The 20,478-nt window shown below is 52.5% G+C and overlaps 1 protein-coding gene across 1 annotated transcript in view; it reads right to left on the reverse strand.

Annotated features, from left to right (window-relative positions):
- Positions 1-1,276: 1,276 nt before the first annotated feature.
- The window catches only part of Kcnk5 (potassium two pore domain channel subfamily K member 5), a 42,017-nt gene continuing 22,815 nt past the window's right edge, over positions 1,277-20,478 (reverse strand). Inside the window, exons 2-5 of the mRNA XM_032917918.1 lie at positions 7,896-8,007; positions 6,817-6,983; positions 6,502-6,670; positions 1,277-3,751 (exon numbers count right to left, since the gene is read on the reverse strand). Coding sequence (XP_032773809.1) covers positions 2,874-3,751; positions 6,502-6,670; positions 6,817-6,983; positions 7,896-8,007 — 1,326 coding nt within the window. The 3' untranslated portion in view covers positions 1,277-2,873. The remainder of the gene's footprint in view (positions 3,752-6,501; positions 6,671-6,816; positions 6,984-7,895; positions 8,008-20,478) is intronic.

A 20,478-nucleotide genomic window follows, 5' to 3' on the forward strand; every position in this document is an offset into this window, starting at 1 on the left:
CTATGGACCATGCCCTCATGAAAGACGTTCATTCCCGGATGCCGCTGCTTCGGCCCCCTGAGTACTGCGATCACAGGTGTGAACGGCCCAACCAGGGACATTTAAGACTGGTCTGTGTGTGCCCACGCGCATGCCTGCTTGCTCTCCCATGAAAGCAAGCATGTATGCCGAGGTAGGTCAGGACTTTTCCAGAGTAGTTCTCTTTCCTCCCTTGCTTTTAAGGCAGGATCTCACTATTCTTGCCACTGTGCATAAAGTTTCCATCAGATTCTCCTGCTTCCAACTCCAAACTTACTCTAGGACTGCTTGCTGGGTCTCTAGACACCTCATGTGGCTTTTTGAGTGTGCACTGGGGACACTGCAGTCAGGGCCACTTCCAAATGTTACCCGTGAGTCATCTTTCCGCTCACAGGTTTTAAAACAGGGTGCTTTACGCCCTGGCTCTGTTTTCTGCTTCCGAACCCCTCGAGTTGGGAAAAGTTCTGATTCACCCAGCTGGAGATGTGAGGTCCTTCCAGTGATGTCAGAACAATCAAAAAACCCACTAGCCATTTTCTCATCGCAGCATGTTGGCTGTGTTACTGGCTGGGAACCGTGCTATCCGGGTTCAAAGCCTGCGTCTCCATTTTTACTGTCTACACAACTCTGTGCCTCAGACACCTGTCTGCCTCCTGCTCCGTGTTGCAAGGCAAAAGTGTTACTTTGTGTGTTTTATTGAGTGTAAAATCTGTGCCACTGCCATCCTACCTGACCTGACTAGCCTTAATTGTCGAATTGACACTTCTGATGGGAGAGTCTCCACTGAGGAATGATTGGCCTAGATCAGATTGGCCTGTGGGCATAGCTGTGGAAGACTGTTTTGATTACAGTTCATGAAGAGTTCAGCCCACTGTGGGCAGCACCATCCCTAGGCAGTGGTCCTGGGCTGTGCAAAAAACTCAGCTAAGCATGAGGCTGGAATGAGTCATAAACCAAGTCAGCCAATGATGGTCTTTATAGTTCCTGCCTCCAGGTTCTTGCCCTGGCTTGATGATGGAAATATAAGCCAAATAGCTTTCCCTCAGGTTGCTTTGGGGCAGAATATTGTCACAGCATCAGGTAAGTGAGAAGAACATCTCCTTTGCCCTGCTCCTAGATGTTCTTTGCTTTTTCTTCCTTAATCTCCACTTCAGCTCTATACTGATCCTTCTGACCTACTGACATCAGTCTGTCCTGAGTCTTCCTTGCCCACCCCTCACCCCCACCTTGCTTCCACCCCAAACATACCACGCACCAGTCGGGCTTGTTCATGTGTTTTATTGTAAAAAAAATGTTAAAATAAATTACACCTGCCTTCACCACCAGTACATGCATACAGTGTGGTTACTATGGCTCCGGGACATTCAGCTTAGGACATCTCACAGGAGCCAGGCTTTCTCCCACCCCGAGGCCGGTGTGGCCTCTGCAACCGCTTTGAGGATGGCGGACGTATGGACACACACCTCTCACTGTCATAACGTGGGGGCTCTGGCCCTATTACGCCCCTTGGCAAACGAACAGGGCAAGGGGAGGGGCTGAGGCAGGTAATCAGCTGAGCTGGGAACTCCATATCTCCTGCCCCACACCTGAGACCTGCGGCTGCCCCTCCCTGGCTAGACAAAGGACAAGCTGAGTTGGGAAGACAACAGAGTGCCTGACAGACAGACCTCCATCCCAACGGCAGGGACCCTGTTCTTTACTGGCTCTGGGTATAAAAAAAAAAAAAATGACAGTTCGTTAAAAAAATATTAATAACAAAAAAAGCATTTAGGCCAGAGTGGGCTGGTTGAAGGCTGAGCATCAAGCAATTATACGGCAGCTAGTTCCCAGACGCCGCTAGGAGCTGGACCAGTAAGATTCACATTTTCCTTTCTCCCCAGCCAGGATGCGCGCGCACACATGCCCACTGGCACCTGCGCATGCTCACACCACACAGTGGCTGGAGGCGGGGGGGGCTCAATTCACAGTTCCGTGAGCCAAGAGCAGTTTGGCCTCACTCTTCAGGCCCCGCTAAGGGGGGGTGGGGGGGAAGCGGTGAGGGATCTCTACAAAATGAGACGGTGGGCTGGGAGTGTGGGCGCCTAGGCTGGGGCGGAGGGGCCTGCACCTCATTACTGAGCTCTCTGACCACACCCGGAGCTTCCACCTTTCTCCTGCACTTTCAGGGCCTAGGAGACCTTTGATCTGCTGTTGCTCTTCAGAGGGGATCTGAGGTGAGCGTGGCTCCACATACGAGATACACATGTCCCCTCTCCCACGGCCCCTGTCCTGAGGTTTGCAGTAAGGGGCTTGCTGGGAGGTTGATGAACAGGTGGGCAAGTAGGCCCTGCTACTGCTGGGGTACTGAGGTGCCCCAAACCCCATCATGTCTGTGCCTTCCCAGAACCCCCGAGAACCGCATGCTAACCCCTTGGGTCTTAAAAGCTCCTCCTCCTCCTTCCAGATGTCTAGTTTAGTGCCGGGCACAAGGGCTTTGCCCATTAACACTGGTGAACTCAGCTGAGGCTCTTGGCCTCAGAGAACCGTAAGACAGTCAACCGAACGATGGGGAAGGCTTCAGCAGCAAACACAGGACCTCCAGGGTGAGTGTTGAGGTCTACATGTAGGCCTCTGAGTCAGCAGATACTCCAGCCGGGAAGGCCCAGGACAGCAGCCTCCCCACTGGGCCACAGAATGGAGGCCTGTCCTGGGCCAACACTGCATCCCATGGAAGCAACCAAGTGGAGAGGACAGAAGGAAAGGCAGGTCCCTGGCTCCTCATCTCATTTCCAGAGCCTTCTCCCCAGGGTCTGGCCATCGTAGGACATCCCTTGTGAGAGGAAGCCACTGGAAAGCAGCTGGGAGCCAGGCCCACCTCACGTGCCCCTGGGGCTGTCTGCCTTGTTGTACTCGTTCATCAGCTTCTCATAAGGCACAGAGAGCTCTGACTCAGTGCTGGTGAAGGTGGACTCATCCGATGAAGGGAATTCACCCGTGCTGCTCGAGGGCACCTCAGTCATGGGCCCCGGCTGAGGCTGCTCCTTTGAGGTCAGGTTGTCCTCCACGGAAGACTTAGAGGTCTCCTCATCAGAGAGGCCGGTTTCTTCGTTCTCAAAGGTAATGTTGGCATTTTGGAAAATGAGCGGGTGGTAGTCCAGGGCTTCCCACGGCTCACCCTCCTCGCTGATACGGTCCAGTTGGTTAATAAACACTTCGGAGGTTGGGTAACCTTCCTTGGGGGTCTGTGCCGCAGCGTCCTCACCAAGTGGCCTTGACACGTGTCCTTTGTTTCTTAGAGTCTGAGATACCTCTTCCAAACTGGGCACTCGATTCTTGGAATAGACCACCAAAGGTGCCAGGGATGCAGGGATGCTGGGTAAGCCATCCCCGCCTTGAGGTCCCAGCCCGTGTCCAGGTCCTGGGACCCTCTCCCCACCCCCACTTGTCTTCATCGCCTTCTTCCCAATCTGTTTGATGAGGTCATTATAGGTCTCCTCCTTTTTGGATAGGAAGCTGAAGATGTTGACGTCCTTGGAGGCCGTACTTCCGGCCATCTGCAGGGCCTTCCGGGAGTGTGGGGAGCTCTCGAAGGATTCCTTCCTCCGCCTCCTCCTCTTCTTGATGGCTTTGTGTACTTCCACAAACATGCTCACCTTCCAGTTGACAAAGAGGGACAGCCAAGCCAGCCCCAGGTAGATCCAAAGCTCTACAAAGTAGCGGTAGAGGGCGTGGTAGTTGGCGCTGGGGTTCACACCTGTAAAGACAAGAAGCCCAGAGGGTCAGCAATGGCCGAAGCCGTGCTGTCTGGTATAACACCATGCAGCGCCCAGGTTCAAAAGAGGGCCTAGGAGCCAGGCACGGTGGTGTATACCTTTAATCCCAACATTCGGGAGGCAGGGGCAGGTAGCTATCTGTGACTTTTGAGGCCAGCCTGGTCTACAAAGTGAGTCTAGGATAGCCAGGGCTGTGAACACAGAGAAACCCTGCCTCAGGGAAGGAAGGACCTGGGAAATCGACTGCTCAGGAGGTAGAAGTGCTTGTAAGACAAGGACTTGAGTTTCACCTTCAGAACCCACCTAAGGGCTGCAGTTGCCTTAACGGCTAAGAGCACTGGTTGTTCTCCCAGATGGACCCCGGTTTGACTCCCAGCACCATATGGCTACTTACAAGCATCGGTAACTCTAGTTCCAAGAGCTCTGACACCCTCTTTCTGGCCTCTTTGTGACACGGGGCACACATGTGGCACACAGATACACATGCAGGTAAAACATGCATACACTTTTTTTTTCTAAAGAATCCACATAAAAGACCCAACATAATAGAATGAGGTTTAATTCCGGTGCTGGGGTGTTGAAGAGGGGGTGCTTACTGCCCAATCGCCTAGTCTAACAGGTGAGCTCCCAGCTAACAAGACTCTGTCTCAAAACAAACAAACAAACAAAACAAAAAACCAAAAACCCCAAGGTTAGAAGGCTTTTAAACAATGACACCTGGTGTTGACTTTATATATCTGAGCAGGCACGCAGGGCACGCACGCACGCACGCACGCACGCACGCACGCACGTACTCGAGGCCTAGAACGTCTTCACCTATCTCCATCCTAAAGGACTGTGGCTCTAACCTACCTTTGAGCCGCAGTTTCTCCAACTGCACAAAGTCAGAACCGAGGTTACTTAAGGGGTGAGGGGAGTTAAAGGGGCTCTTTGGGGCGACTGTTTATTGAATGACCAGCTTGCGAGCGTGCATCTTTCTGCTCCGTTTTCTGTTCCTCCCAGAGAGTGAGTACATCATGGCAGAGTTAAAAACGGAATGGAAACTCGACATTGGGGGTGCTGACGGCCTCGGCCCCAGGGAGGGACTAACATTGGGGGTGCTGGCAGCCTCAGGCCCGGGGAGGGACTAACAGATTTACTGTGAATGATGCCGTGGTTGGGTCGAGATGACCCAAGAAGCACTGACCTGGCAAGAACCACTCTAAACTGTCTTTACCCTCCTCCAAGGTGGAACCCGCCTCCCTGTGTCAGCCGTCTTCAGCATAGCCCTCTCTCTGGGTGTCCTCAGTGGCCCCACTCTCTGTATGCCCCTCTGTGACTACATGCTCCAGAAGTCTTTCCCGCCCTCGCCTCACAACTCCTGAGGTCCCTTTCTTTTCTAGAATTAGGTAAGAGTCCCTTCACGGTCAGGCGACATGGCTCAATGGGCTGAAGGGGCTTGCTGCCAGGCCCGAGGACCTGAGTTTTCTCCCCAGGACACGGACACACACACACACACACACACACACACACACACACACACACACACACACACACGGGGTAAAAGGAGAGAGAACCAACTCCTGAAAACTGTCCCCTGACCTCCGCATGCGCTAAACCCCAACGTACAAATAAATAAAACAGATAAGCAAAAGTAACTGTAAAAACTGTCCTCTGTAGCTTCTTCATTTGTATCCTGCCTTCCACGGTGGCAAGTGAGGGAAGGGAAAGGCTTGGAGGGGGAAACCTCCAGCCCTCATTATAACCTTCCCAGGAGCCAGACGCCAGACGCCCTGACTTAGGCGGTGCCCTGCTCTGAAGGCAATACTGCCCTGGACTCCTGATCACAAGTGAAGTCTGAGAACGGCAACAATGATGTCACAGGCTCACAGGCCTGGTTTCTATCCTCAGCACCCGGGAGCTGGAGGGATTCCGTGTGCAGTCAGTATTCTGTGTGGTGGCTATTGTTACAGACAAGATAGGAGGATGGATCTGGTATCTCGCTGGAACACCGAAGTATGCCTAAAGATACCTACCACTGCACTTCTTCATACCACAGGCCTCCCCTCAGCAGGCGCTGGGCCCCTGAGACTAAACAATGATAGGGTTATGCCTCTAAATTTATGTCCAGACAGCGGGCAGGCCCCATGAAGCTAGGGTCAGGAGTGTTCACTGAAGCAAGCGTCCTGTTCCCTCCACCCACTCAGCTGCCCCCTCACAGCATTCCACACAGAAGGGGCAGAGGCCTGACCTCCACCTGCCCTCTAGGCAAAGCAGCTGGCGCAGTGACCTCTGGGAGCCGGGGTGCAGGTCAGAAAGGAGGGCACAGGCTGACGCTGGTCCAGGATGGTTTCAAGATTAGGAACCAGGAGGCTGTGCAGGCCACAGGCACCAGACACTGAGCATGGGCGGCTGGGACAGGCACAGGCCTTCACACAAAGGGGACAAAGAACCTCTTCATTGCCTGTGGGGATTAAGCAGAGGAGGAGGAAGAGAGCTGGGCTGAGGGGGCAGGGCAATGAGGAGAAGGCCTCCCTTGTCTGGCAGCCATCCTGGCTCAGTGTCTGTGTGTGTGTGTGTGTGTGTGTGTGTGTGTGTGTGTGTGTGTGTGTGTGTGAGAGAGAGAGAGAGAGAGAGAGAGAGAGAGAGAGAGAAAGGAAAGAAGAGAGGGAGAGAGAGAGAGGGAGAGAGAGAGAGAGAGAGAGAGAGAATGAGATGTGGCAGAGGTCAGAGGAAGGAGTCAGGGACTCACCGGCCACAAAGTCCCCAAAGCCAATGGTGGAGATGGTGATGAAGGAATAGTAGAGGCCCTCAATGTAGTTCCACTCTTCCGTCACCATGAACACAAAGGGCGGGATCACCAGGTGGACCAGGACGCCCCACACGATGAAGATGGCCGTACATGTGATCTGAGCCTTCCTCTAGCAGGGTTGGTGGGAAAGCAAGTCAGCGGTGGGCAAGAGACTCCAAGATCCCAGCGGGACACGTGTCACCTGTCCCAACACCTCCCCTCCTCTGTCATGGTCCCTCCCGCCCCTTAACTCTGTGTGTAGGGTTAGGAACATACCAGGCTCACTCCTCTCCTTGTAAGAAACTGGCCCAGCCTCTTGGCTCGTCCCCCGAAGAACTTGCCCAGGGCACTGATCCATGTCAGGCACAGTGGCACCCCGAACAGACCATAGAAGACACAGAAGAGGCGCCCAGCTGGGGTCTTGGGAGCCACATTACCATAACCTGGGAGGGAGGATGGAGTGAGGTCAGGGTCATAGCAAAGATGATGGAGACACCCCCTCCAACAACAACAACAACAACAACAACACACACACACACACACACACACACACACACACACACACACACACACACACACACCCCAGCCTGAAAGGGACACACTCTTTAAGATGAACTGATCCGGTTCTAGTAACGTCGATGTATGATCCCTTGGTCATGCTCTGACCCTGGTCATTTATACAATTATGTCTACAGTAGGGGCTTTGTCCCTTCCATTATATCGGGAGTTCCTTGTGGGCAGGACAAAGCCCACAGGTACTCTGCTGCTGATTGGGCACTGCTATGCACATGAAGCCAAGATGCTTGCCCTCACTGGGTAGATACCCAGCCGTGTGGAGGGTAGAGTCCAAAGATGGCCATTCTGAATCCCTCTGCCCTTACCCAGATGCTCACGTGGAGGCATAGTCTATGAATCTGAGTACCAGGGGCTCGGCTGGCCAGAAGTGATACAGACAGGGAGAACCTGGGAAAGCCCGCTGCTGCTCCCTGTCTTCATACATTGAATCGCTCACTTTCGAAGACGTCTCCTTAGTGCCCGGCGGCAGAGCCACAAGCAGAGGCCCTGAGCATTCAGCCTCAGCCAACGGTCAACACCAAGACTCAAGCAGTAGGTGGGAGAAGCCAGGCTGGCCTCCAGGCTAGTAGGGCAGCCAGAGAGCCCACATAAGAACTATTAGCTGAACCCAGCCAACCCTGAGAGGGTGAAGATACTTAAGCCACGTAGCCAGAGCATCCTAGAGCTTTGTGCAGTAAGCATCTGTCTCACCTGTACGGCTCTCCCCATCGGGGCCATTCCCGTAAGGTTCAGGGGTGAGGATGTGGATCTGGGTGTACTGAAGGTGTAAGGGGACCTACCGATGGTGGTGATGACTGTGGCTGCGAAAATCATCGCATTGGGCCAGTTCCAGTTGTTAAAAGTCTGGTTCCCGGTGATGGCCACACCCTGATCCGCAGCATCAGACACCACCTAAAACAGAGAAGCAAAGGGAAGGTCAGAGATGAGATGATTTGTCGGTGACAGAGAGGTAGCTCGGAGATGGAGTCCTCCTTGCCTAGCATGTATACTTACTCTAAGCTCCATTCCCAGTGTGGCATAAACGTGGCATAGTGGCACAAACCTATAAAGCGGACACTTGAGAGGAAGCAGGAAGGATCCCATGTGGTGGCCCATGTCTTTAATCCCAGCGCTAGGGAGGGAGGGGCAGGTAAATCTGAGTTCCAGGCCACACTGGTCTACCGTGCAAGTCCTAAGACATCCAGGGCTACATAGAGAAGCCGTTATCTCAAAAATCAAACCAAACCAAAACCCTGCCCCAAACTAACACCACCAGCAGCAACAACACATCCAAAGTGTCCTCATTTAACCACCCCAACACCAAGGTGGCTAGTAGGGTCTTTACTTTTATAGTTGAAACATTTTACAGAGAGGACCTCAGGTTCGCACAGCTAGGCAGACAGATGAATCAGGAACCTGGTTTGAAAATGTGACAGCAACGTGTTCCCAAATCACCCAGAGCTGAGAAAGCAGATTCCTCGGATGTCCCCTACACCTTAGCCCTCCGTGGCCTGGGAAGGAGCCTTCAACCATCCATTTCATTGTGGGATGACCACGGAGATCAGCTCAGCATCCTCTTGAGGCCAAGGATACGTATCAGGATATGTAAAACATCTAAACCTTCCGTCCCTCGTGTGCCCTCATCCTGACAGGCTCCCCGTTCCCTGAGTTCCTTCTCCTCTCTGCCCTGGGCTGAGCAACGGTCAGGACAGAGACAGATCAAGTATACTTCAGGGTGATCAAAACTGTTACCGGTCTCCACAGTTCCAACCGGTTGGAGGCCCCAAGGCAGGCAACATCTACTCCAGGAATTTCCCAGAAGTACCACACCCGGGTCTACATACCTCCACCCGCCTCACTATAAACACCAGCTACCTGTCAACTCATCCGACCATTGGAGCTGTGTCGGAGCTGTACCAAGAGCCACGGAGACTGTACCCAACGGGCCCATTAGGGGCTCTACATCTGGGGTTCAAGTTCTGTCATTCAAGGTCAGCCCCGGGATGACCCATCAGACTAGAGACCAGGGACCCAGCCAAATTTCCTATAAAATCCAAGCCAAGGACGGCGGGGAACGGGAGAGCGAGGGTGGAAACAAAGGCGAGGTGGAGAAGCCACTCGAAGCATGACTGAGGTTTGGAGGGAAGGAGGGAACGCATGGATGGCTCCGAAGGAATGCACAGTTTGCAGAAGCAGCAGAGGCTGTGTAAATGGATCCGCATACTTTGGCGAAGAATTTTCCATGATGACATTGCCTGCCGGACACCCCGTCAGACCACAGGCCGCCTGCTGCCCTACCTCCCACCGCCGTTCCCAAGCCTAAGAGACACGGGAGGCAGGATCTCTTACATATTCTGTGTGTAAGAGCATCTCAGGTGCTACAGACAGTAGGAGCATCCGACAGGTTCTCCCTTCAACTCTGGGAGACTGAACCTACTTGCTAGGAAATGGCTCTGGTACCAAGCCATACCTCAGCCCCTATTTAGCCTTTAAAAATCTGCCTGGAGCCTGCAGGAGAATGAGGAAAGGGTGTTGACATTAAACAGATGGGAGGGAGAAAAAGCAGAACCATTTCGGTCCCTACCTGTGATCGGATAGAAATCTTAAACCCGACAATCTAAAATGAGACAGGGTATGCAAGCATGGCGGTGTGACTCAATTGTAGAGCACACACCCAGCGCACACCCAGCACTCGTGAGGCCCCCCCGTGGCACGCTTGCAACCCCAGAACTTGGAAGGTGGAAGCAGGAGGATTAAGAGTTTAAGGCCAGCCTGTGTAGAGGCTTTGTCTCAAAAATAAATAAGGAACTGGAGAGACAGCTCAGAGGTTAACAGAGTGTGTTATGTTACTCTTTGAGGCTCCAAGATGCTCACAACTGTAATACCAGCTTCAGGGAGAGCCAATGCTTCTGGTTTCCAGGGGCATCTTCATGCATATGCACATACCCAAATGCAGAGGCGTGCGCACTCGTGTGTGTGTGTGTGTGTGTGTGTGTGTGTGTGTTATACAAATAAATTGGTTTGCCACCTCTGATCTTTTTCATTGAAATCCTGAGGAACAAGCAAGAAGCTGCCTGTGTGTTTTCAGAAAGAAAAAGGGTAAAACTGTAGATATTTTGTTTTGAAATAAGGAACCAGGCTGGTCTCAAAGTCCCTTTTTGGTCTCCTGAGATCTGGACTTACAGTTGTGCACCACCAAGTCTGACTCTCGAAACCCTCCATGTGGGGAGACCTGAACATTTGGAACGAGTTGGGTGCATTTCCTTCATTGAAGGGCCACAGAGCTTCATGTATGTTGAAGGCACTCAATCCCAGAGTCAGCAAGGCGGCTGCAGGAGCCTTCAACACACTCTTATGGACAAGACAGAAACGTGTCTGGGTCCATTCAAAGGCAGCTAAAACCTCCCTAAACAGTATTCAATCCAGACAGAGGTCTTCACGGTCATGCCCGAGGCCTGGTCTCTACAATGGCTTCTTTCATTTACTCAGTGGTAGACAGATCAAGAGCTCACCACTTGCGTGGACAGAAGATGCAAAATTCAGACTCAGTGCGGAAGAAGTATGACTACACCACCACAATGGGGAAACAGGGTGGGAATCAACACAAAATCAATCTTTCCAATCTTCAAGTCTTCACACTTCGAATCAGAAAAGCGGAGGGGGCTGGTGAGAGAGAGAGAGAGATGGTCCATCGAGCCCAGTGCTGTCCAGGACCTGAGTTCATGTTTCCAGCACCCCCATAAAAGCTGAGTAGGGCAGTGTGTCTCTACATCCACAGGGCTGGACGAAGAGCAAGGAGACAGACAGGCGGACCTGTGGGCTTGTTCCAATCTAGCCGAAACAGCAACCTCCCTTGACTGAGCCTGCCTCAAACAACAGAGGAAGACACTCAGTGTGGACCTCTGGCTTCTACATACAGGTTCATTCATACACCCACCTGTCACACAAACACACACACACACACACACACCACACACACACACACACACCTGCCACACACACACACAGACACACACACGCCTACCCATGGCGCGCGCGCACGCATGCACACACAGACACACACACACACACACACACACAGTACACACAAACACACACACACACACAGAGCGCACACAAACACACACACACCCCGCTCTCACGCACTGGCAAGGGAGGAAAGGGAAAAGAGTCAGAATAGGACAAAGCAAACACAAGGGTAAAAGGTAAACCCCAGGGTGTGTTAGTTATCTGTCCAGAGCTGGAGATACCAAGTCCATTGTGCTTCAAGGTCAGGCCACACGTCACACGCTGTTCCGCTGTGTCAGACTAGACAGGTCATGTTAATCAATGAGCTGAAGGCCAAGAAGAGCCGTCAGGGATGAGTTTGAGGGTAACGATCTGCCTCTGCAGATTCTTGTACTGAGAGAATCGGTTAGGACGGGGGCGAACACGCCCGTGAGGAGATTATAGATGTGCACACAGGATAGGAGGCCTTACTCGGGACCAGTTTACTTTCTGGAAGGTTAGGAGGAGGTGGTCACAGGGAGCAATTGTATGTCAGACAGGGAATACGGTTGTGAACAAACAGAATCTGTCTTCTCACAGGTTTGCTCTCACGGTTATCAAGTGGCATGAAGTGGGTGGTGGGCCAAAGGCGCTAAATGCCATAGCATTCACAGGACAGCCCTACCCATAATGCTTCACTGCTCCACTGGAGACACACTGACTCGGAGACCACCTGTGATTCGGAAATCGGTCAGAAAGGACTAAACGTCCCCTTGACACAAGAGCCTTTCGAAAAGTGAGGACATAGCGGACAGCAATGCTGGCCTTCCAGCCCTCGCCCCACTGGTGGTGGTGTCCTCCGAGGCTCACAGCCTCAGCCTCTCCCTGGCTTATCAGGAGCCGCTGCTCACCTGCTTTCCCCGTGACTTTCGTGAGTTCTTCTGAGTCATCCATCAAGGACAGATAACTATGGAAGGCGTTCACTCCCCAAAAGCCCCTGACCCCATGAAATAACCAGGAAGTACTACAGTGGTAGAAAGGTGCAGTATCCTAAAAGCAAGAGAGGCAGCAGACATTCACAGCTCCCTGGGGCCTCTGTTTCTTCCCCCGCCCACCATCCCTAAATATGGCTGGTTGGGAATCTGCATGGCTCCGTGACAAAGCTAGAACGGGGGTGAGGAGGGGGAGAGATGACCACAGGATGAGACACAAGAGCACCGCTGCAGCCAGACACCCCCTTGCTTGGACTCTGACACGTCCAGTACCTGCCTGTCTCTTCCTGATTCTGCCAGGTATCACTTGGCACGAAGCTGAGGTCTGAATGTGAACTTGGAGCGGGCCAGCAACTCTTTTTTTTCCCCACTGTGGAGGCACGGTAGAGACGCATGGCTGGCCATGGTTGGGATCCCACAGCACGAGGAAGAGGCCTGAATTAGTCTCCCAGAACAAAAGAGCTGACCCAGGATGGGGGCCATCCCTGGGTCAAGGGAGGGCTGTGGGGGAGGCAGGCAAACCCTGTTAGACAAGGCGTCCTGTTCTCAGGGTTAGAGAAACAGCTTTCCCGGGAGGAGGTGGCCCCTGTTCGTTTGCAGGATTCTTTAACTTGGCTCCTACACTCACGAGAGACAATATTTTCATTTTCCCCACTAAGCTTGGAGGGTGACGGAGAGAGGGAGCCGAAGCCTGCACGATCCAGGCCAGGCTCCTGTTTGGGGACGGAATCGAGTTCCCCGCTTGTCACCTTCATCATAAAGCCGGCGTGATTTATTGAGGTCTTCCTACGTGCCAAGGGTTGTACTCAGCACTTTACGTGCCTTTTAGCTCATTTAATGAGGACAGGATTCTGCTGGGAAGACACCATCATTTTTTCCACACTGCGAATGGGGCTGAGGTTGAGATAGCAGGGGAGTCGCCAGAGGTCACGGTTCTAAAGGCTGCATGGCTGGGACTAGAACCCGGGGCCACCTGGGTCCTAACCGTGGTGATCCTGTCCCCTTAACCCCCACAGAGGCCACAGGAAGGAGACCTATGCACACACTTCCACCCCTTCCCACCAGCTGAGAAAACAGTGACCGAAAACCAGTCCAGCCATTCCCACCCAGTCCTCCAGTGAGCCGACACCCACACCCCCACTCTAACCTATAGACACCAGCCATCCGCACCATCACAGTCAGGTAGGACTCTGCTTTGCTTGGGTGGGGGAAACTGTGGCCTGGGCATGAGCCTGTCGCAGGGGTCCCAGCTAACAAGCACCAAGCAGGGTTCCGTCTTTCTCACGACTCCCGTGGCTTCCCGAACACAGCCTCTCTTCCATGCTTCTACTCCTGTCCCTGCAGAACTGCAGACCTAGGGTGCTCCAAGAACCAGAATCTCCATGCTCTCGCTGGCTGCCTCTGGATCCTGTCCTCAGTCCTCGGTGCTCCCACGGTCCCTCTGCTCTGGAAAGTCACCTCACCTGTCCACGGTGCTTGGGACCACGGATACTGAAACCATTATCGATCCTTTCCGTGGCTCTTCCAGACAAGACACCACCTCCTAACTGTATAGCTGCTGAGGTGGTGTCTGGGCACCTACGGGGACAGGTACTGACCAAAGTGCTCACAACGCTTCTCTCCCTGAATGGCTAGGCCCTGAAAAGCAAGTACTGTAAAGCCTACTGTAAAGATGAGAAAGCAGGCTCCAGTCCAAGGCAAGTGGCAGAGCTGGGATGTGAACTCTGGCAGGACCACTGGGTACAGAGGGAGAAGGCAGAACACTGACTGGTTAGGCTGTTTAGTACAAAGTCGGGTCTATAACACATCGCCTCGGGCAACCACAAAGGAATGGAAAGAAGAGATCCCTGTAGTACAAACTCCGAGAGAGACTTTGTATTCCTGCAGCTCAGGCCGCTTGGCCTCCTCTGTCTCGTGGAGCGGCTGCTGCACAATTACCTGTTAGGTGAATGCGAATGCCTGTTAGGGCCCTCGGCCTCAGCTCACACCCCAACATCGCTGGGTGACATTCTAAAGTTGTTATATTCTTTTACGACACTCATTGTGTGGCCCTGGCTGGCCTGGAACTTCCTATATGGACCAAGCTGGCCTTGAAGTTATACAGAGATCCACCTGCCCCTGCATCTCAGTGCTGGGACTAAAGGCTTGCTCCATCACCACTAACTATAGTTGGGTTTTAAACAGTTTTATCTGCAATGGACGGAGTAGAGCCTTTTGTCCAGTGGAAAAGGGGGTAAGGGGATGCAGACCCCAGAAATAGTGGGTATCCAGGATAAGGCTGAGAACTGGGTTGGGGAAGACTGATGACCTCCAGCTGAAGGACAGTGCTCCCCACCCAAGGGAAGGGAAGGAGTCAGACTAGAGAGGGGATGAGGGGTCGGGGGTGGGGCTAAAAGAGGCAGGGAAAAAGGCCGCAAGACAACAGAGCACGCAATGGCTGTGCTAGGGGAATACCCATGGGGTGACCAGATTGTCCTTCCTGCAGGAAGGACACCTGTCACCTCCGGAAACCCTCACAAAGGCAGTGGATATATAGTGAGAACCGGAAAAGGAGTATAGAAGTGCATGCTGACTGATGGGCACCTCACTGACTCTTTGCCAAGCCCTGCTCTCCAAATACACTCAGCCCTAGCCACAGACAGCCCGCTGCCATGAGGACAAACCGAGCCAGTTGGACCCACCTGGGACTGAGCTGGACAGGGTCTTCCGAAGGCTAGCAACGAGGCTTGAGTAAAGTACCTGGGTGCGCTTGGCCTGCATCTTCTGAACACAAGGGGAACATCCAAGGCCCAGTGAAGGCTGGCCAAGTGTTATCAGCCATGTTATCAGCATGCTAGCTCATCTGTCTTTGTCTAAACCGAGAGCACGGGTAGCGTAGACACGAGATCCAAGGAAAGGTCCACTCGCCCACAAGTGGATGCCCAGGCCTAGAAAGGGGGACCAGCGAGAGGTGACAACTGTCTCCCTCTCTTCCAATAGCCTCTTATCACTTGGCTTCCTCAGACCACGTGGAGAAACCACTGTCTCCACAGTTAGTGTTGTGAAGAGACTCAGGCACGTATAAAGTGCCCTTACCCACCCTTCAGGAGGAAACCTTATCTCACCCTGCCTCCGCTTCTGAGCCTCCCCTAACAGTTTGCCATCCAACTGAGCAATGGAGCACGGTGTCTGGGGCGTAGGTGTCAGTGCTGCACTCCCCAGGAGAAGTGGAGGCCAGGAGGGGACAGACGGCACCTTCTCTGAACTTAATTCCTAATTCCTCCCGCCCCCTGCTGCCTCAAGCTTCCCAGTCAACAAGAGTCTGCCTGACACTGGCCTCACACTCACTTGCTGTCCATGTCGTGCTGTCGTCGTATGGTCCCCTCCCAGGTGGGAGGCCAAGGGTGGATGAAGACCACAGGAAAAATGGAGGGAATCGTTGCACTAAAGTTAACCGCTAGCTACATGTCGGGCAAACATTTGTAGTTTGGGTCGACTAAGTACAGCAACTGTCAACTTTCTTAAAGCTACAGACAGGCATAGGTGAAAAGAGGGAGACCACAAACCATCCCTCATGCACCAAGGCAATTCAGGACCGGGTGGGAAACGGGGGCATGGGGAACGCTAGTGTGCCCAGCTTATCAGCTGGCCCCCACTCAATCCCATAATCCCCACTGGGACCGATGGACATAGGGAAATATCCTGGAAGGGCCAGAGTGAGCTCGGTCAGTGAAGGGCTTGGGACGCAAGCACAGAACAGGACCTGGACTCATTCCATCTTCGCCATCCACGTAAAACGTCCTGCACAACCACATGACACAAGCTTGTGATCTCAGCACGGGGAGGTGGAGTCAGGAGCGTCCAGGGGCTTACTGGCGAGTCAGCCTAGTTAATCAGTGAGCCTGAGGGCACCAGTAAGACCAGTCTCAAACAGTGAGGTGGGCATCTTCTGAGTCTGAATTTTGGCTGACAGACACAAGTACATGAGCACCCCAACACATACGCACACACGCGTACACACACACACACACACACACACACACACACACACACACACACACACACACACCAGCCTCTACATTCCAGGCCAGGCCAGCCTCTTAAACTATTTTCTCAGCGTTAATTAGGAGTTGGGGAAGAAATGCTAGTCGTGCTTATAGAAAATGAAACGAAGACTTTGACAATATGGAGCCACTGTGCAGGGATTCTCAAGCCCAGGCTAGACTGCCCAAGGAACCATCTTTAAGTTTAAAATACCAAGCCATGCACGTACACGTTCACAGATTTTTAAAAACTGCCCAAAAGGTGTTGTGTAGTGATAGAGCACACCTTTAATCCCAGAGCTCAGGAGGCAGACAGGCAGATTTTCATGAGTTTGAGGTCAGCAGTCTGTACAGAAGAACCCCAGAACAGCCAGGGCTACACAGTGAAACCCTGTCTCCACAAACAAACAAACAAACAATAAATCCCCATGGTGATACACGCCTGGACTCCTAACAGTCCAGGAGAGGCATGAGGAGAATCACAAGTTCAAGGCCAACCTGGGCTATCTATCCATCAAGACACTATTTCAAAAACACACACCAAAACAAACCAAGAAGAAAACAATTTCTCTCAAAGCAAAATGAAAACCAGAACAAAACCAAAAATGTTAGCAGCTGCTTTAGTTCGGGGCGGCATGGAGTGGGGGCTGTGGGGCTCCAACTTTCTCTCCTCCTGCCTGAGCAGAGAGCATAGGGCAGGGATAAGGAATTCCTGCTATTTCTTCACTGCCTTCTCCCCAGCTCAGGGTGACCGGGGTGCGGCTCAGAGGGCAGCCATAGTTCAGAGCAAGGTATACGAAAGAGTCCATTAGTACCAACTCCCTCCTTGTGCCAGCTGGAAGCTCACAGCCGCCTTGCCTTACCCAGGGAGAAGGCAGATGATGAATAGCATCCCCTTTGGGACAGATGATGGATGGCCCGAGGGAGGGCCACACTTGTTCCCTCATCAGGATGCTTGGATGTTGGAGTATACCAAGAACTGAGTGTCTCCGGGAGCCATTAGCCTTTCTGCCCACGCCTTCTCTACAAAACAAGATCTAACCGCAACCTCCAAAAATACCAGTTTTCTACTGCTCAGACAAGTACCCTTCCTCACCTACGCCTTCCCTTTTTTAGCATATATATATATATGTGTGTGTGTGTGCGCGTGCGTGTGTGTGTGAGTGTGTATATATATGTGTGTGTGTATGTGTGTATATATATATATATATATATATTATATATATTTGTGTGTGTGTGTAGTTTTCAACATCGAAAATTGAGCCCTAGACGCTCCCGTCTTAGTAGCTCCATTGTCAGGACTAGATGCCTTCTGTGTTCCCCAACCCAGCTCATACTGGAGGGGAGACCCCTTTCCTGTCTAGACTCATATTTTGTCCTTGAAGGAGTGTGTCCAGTGCCAACCAAGCCTGCTGTCCCTCTACCCACTGCAGGAGCAACCAGCCAGAGCACAGATGAGGGAAGCTGCCACACACGCACACAAGCACGCACGCACGCACGCATGCACGCACTGCCACAGCAGCTATGCAGTGAAACCCACAGACCCAGAGACTGTAGCAGCTCGTGAGGAGCAGGGTGGAAAATGACACCTTTATTCTTTGCACTGTAGAATTACCCTCCTTATCCGTGCAGGTGTTTTCCAAGACAGCATTAGTAGATGCCAGAAAACAGGGAGCTGTGTACTTCTTGGACCCATAAGACCAGTACTATGGTAACACAACACAGTTGACTGAGTTATGGTTAGGTGGCGGACACGGAGTGGATATACTGGACGAGAAGAGATGATTCATGTCCCAGCAGGAAGTGGCCAAGAGCATGAATTTTCACCATGTGACTCAGTGTTAGTTAGTTCGAGTTCATGAATTACTTCTGGAATTTTCTGTTGAATACTTTTGGACCGCGGCTGACCATAGGTAATCAGAAATTGTAGAAAGTGAAACCGCAAAGGAAGATTACTATTCTGTGGCTTCTTGATCTGGACAATACCTTAACTTAACATAAGGGAGAGTGAAACTTCGTCTTAGCCCCTAGAGAAAGTCAGGATCCCGATTGGGAAACATTTAAACTATTTCCCAGGGGATGTTAACAACTATATAGGAGTTGGGGATTTAGCTCAGTGGTAGAGCGCTTGCCTAGCAAGCGCAAGGCCCTGCGTTCGGTACCCAGCTCCGGGGGGAAAAAAAGAATTGCAAACAACTATACAGCTAGTTTTCACGTGCAAGTGGAGTGCTTGTGTAAACATGTATATGCACACGCGTGTATGCATGTGGAGACCAGAGACCATCCTCTGCAGTATCCCTTAGCTCCTTTCCACCTCGATTTTTTTAGTCAAGGTCTCTCACTGAACCTGAACTCACAGATTCAGTTAAGCTCGGTGGCTACAGAGCGCCAAGAATTCACCTGTCTGTACATTTCGGGGCTGAGATTAGAGACACACATCTCTGTACCTAGATTTCTACTCCAGTACTGGATGTGAACCCAGGTTCTCCACATCTACTAACTAAATCATCTTCCCCATCCTTTCAAGCAATTTTCCAAACAGTTGCCATGAACCCAAGGGATTAAGGTCTACCCCTCCCGTCCGCCGGTCCCGCCTGCCACATACCCTCCCAGTCAGCACTTTGTATGTGAATGTCCTCTCACTCACCTTTGGGATTCCCCTCTGAGGCTGTCTCTCAGCAGCCTCTGGGGCACTCAGAGGTACAGCCCAGGTCTCACGCTCTCTCGAACTCCCCGGGAACACACTGGTGCCAAAAGGGAGCAGCAGGGTTTTAACAGTTCCTTCTGGGTTTCCGACTTTCACAGGCCTGGGAACCCTGTCCTCACTTGGAAGGGACAAAGAAAACAAGGCAGGTGGCCCTGTCCCCATTGTTCTCAGCCTGGGAGGTGGTCCTCCCATGAACACAGAGCAAGAGTTTGGCAGCAGGACTGGCTGAGCCAGGAGCACGGTGAAAGGCTGGAGGGGTCTGAGCTCAGCATGGAATGTCAACAAGGATGCTGTAGCAACTGGAGGGCTGGGAATCCCTGTGTGTGGATGTGGTCACAGGACACAGCTGCTTGCCTAAGAACTGGCCTTGGGGAACAGAAAAGGGCCCTTCCCTCCCAAACACGAATCCAGTCGGCTCCTCTGGACCCAGCTCTTAGAATTTACCTATGGCCAACAAGACAAGAAAAGAGGGGCACCTTTCATCTCCCTGAAGCACCTCTGAGCCCCAATTAACCACCACTGCCCTCCCCAAAGTGAATCAAGTCCCTGCTCTGTGCTAGCAGGTGCCCTATCTGAGATGATGGGCCTTGGGTTTGTGACTTCACCTTTTTCCACCACCAGAATCCACAACCCAAAGTGCCCGGCATCTCTGTGCTCTGACCAATGCCACGAGGGTACCCTCCAGTGTAAGAGGGAGGGCAGGGAGTGGCTTCAGCAAGGCCTCACAGGCCCACCAGGCTAAGGATGTGCTTTAAAACAGTCTCCAGGGAGACGCGTACCCTTATCTCACCCTGACTACATCTTTAGGGTGCTTGTACACTTAGGCCCCCTACTTTCTTCAATTCAGTCTGACCTTGAGATGGGAGGAGTGACCACAAGACGCCATTGCTCAAAGTTTCTAAAAACGGTGCATTGAGCTGCTACAAAGGAGGTCACCGTGGGAACCGCTGACTAGCCATCTCCCCAGCCACGGCAGACAGCATAGGAAAAGAGCTGGCTCACCTTGAGCTCTGCTGCCCCGCTACATGCTTGCTTGCTTCCTGACCTCTGTAGTCCAGGTCTGTGCTGAACACGTGTGTGTGTAGATGGCCAAACTCGCTCATTTCAAAGCCCCCAAGTGTCCAGTTTGGGACCCTCCCTTGGGAACAACTCAGGGGCAAAAATCCTGACTTTGGAGCAGACATCCCAGACCCTCACCCCCTAAGCCGGTCACTTGGGGCATGCCCTGACATCACACAGAGGTTCCATATCTGTAAAATAGGAGGACCATGGTCCACTTGGGCTAATGTGGGGATCACGGTGCTGGGTACACAGCATGTTCTGAAAGTGGGTACTGGGAAGAAAAGCCAACGTGGCCATGGCTGCTTGACACACAGATCAAAGGGGCTGAGAGGCCTCTGTTCTGAGGGCCTGGGACAGCTGTGTGAGACACTGTCTCTGACCATCACCACCCTGATGCTCAGAGATGGAGACAGTGGCTCAAGCTTGGTGATTTCCTACTCCTTCGTTCCTGTAGTCACCTGCCTATGACTCATGCTCTTCCTTCAGTCAGGTTTCATCCCTGCCATTCCCTCCTCCAGTCCTCCCTCCGGTCAGTCCTTCACACTTCATCATGCTGTCGGGCATCCGTTCATCTGGCTCACTCTGGATACTGCCTATGGGTCAGAGCTGAGAT

The sequence above is a fragment of the Rattus rattus genome, chromosome 12 (genome assembly GCF_011064425.1).
Source record: "Rattus rattus isolate New Zealand chromosome 12, Rrattus_CSIRO_v1, whole genome shotgun sequence".
Classification (NCBI taxonomy): domain Eukaryota; kingdom Metazoa; phylum Chordata; class Mammalia; order Rodentia; family Muridae; genus Rattus; species Rattus rattus.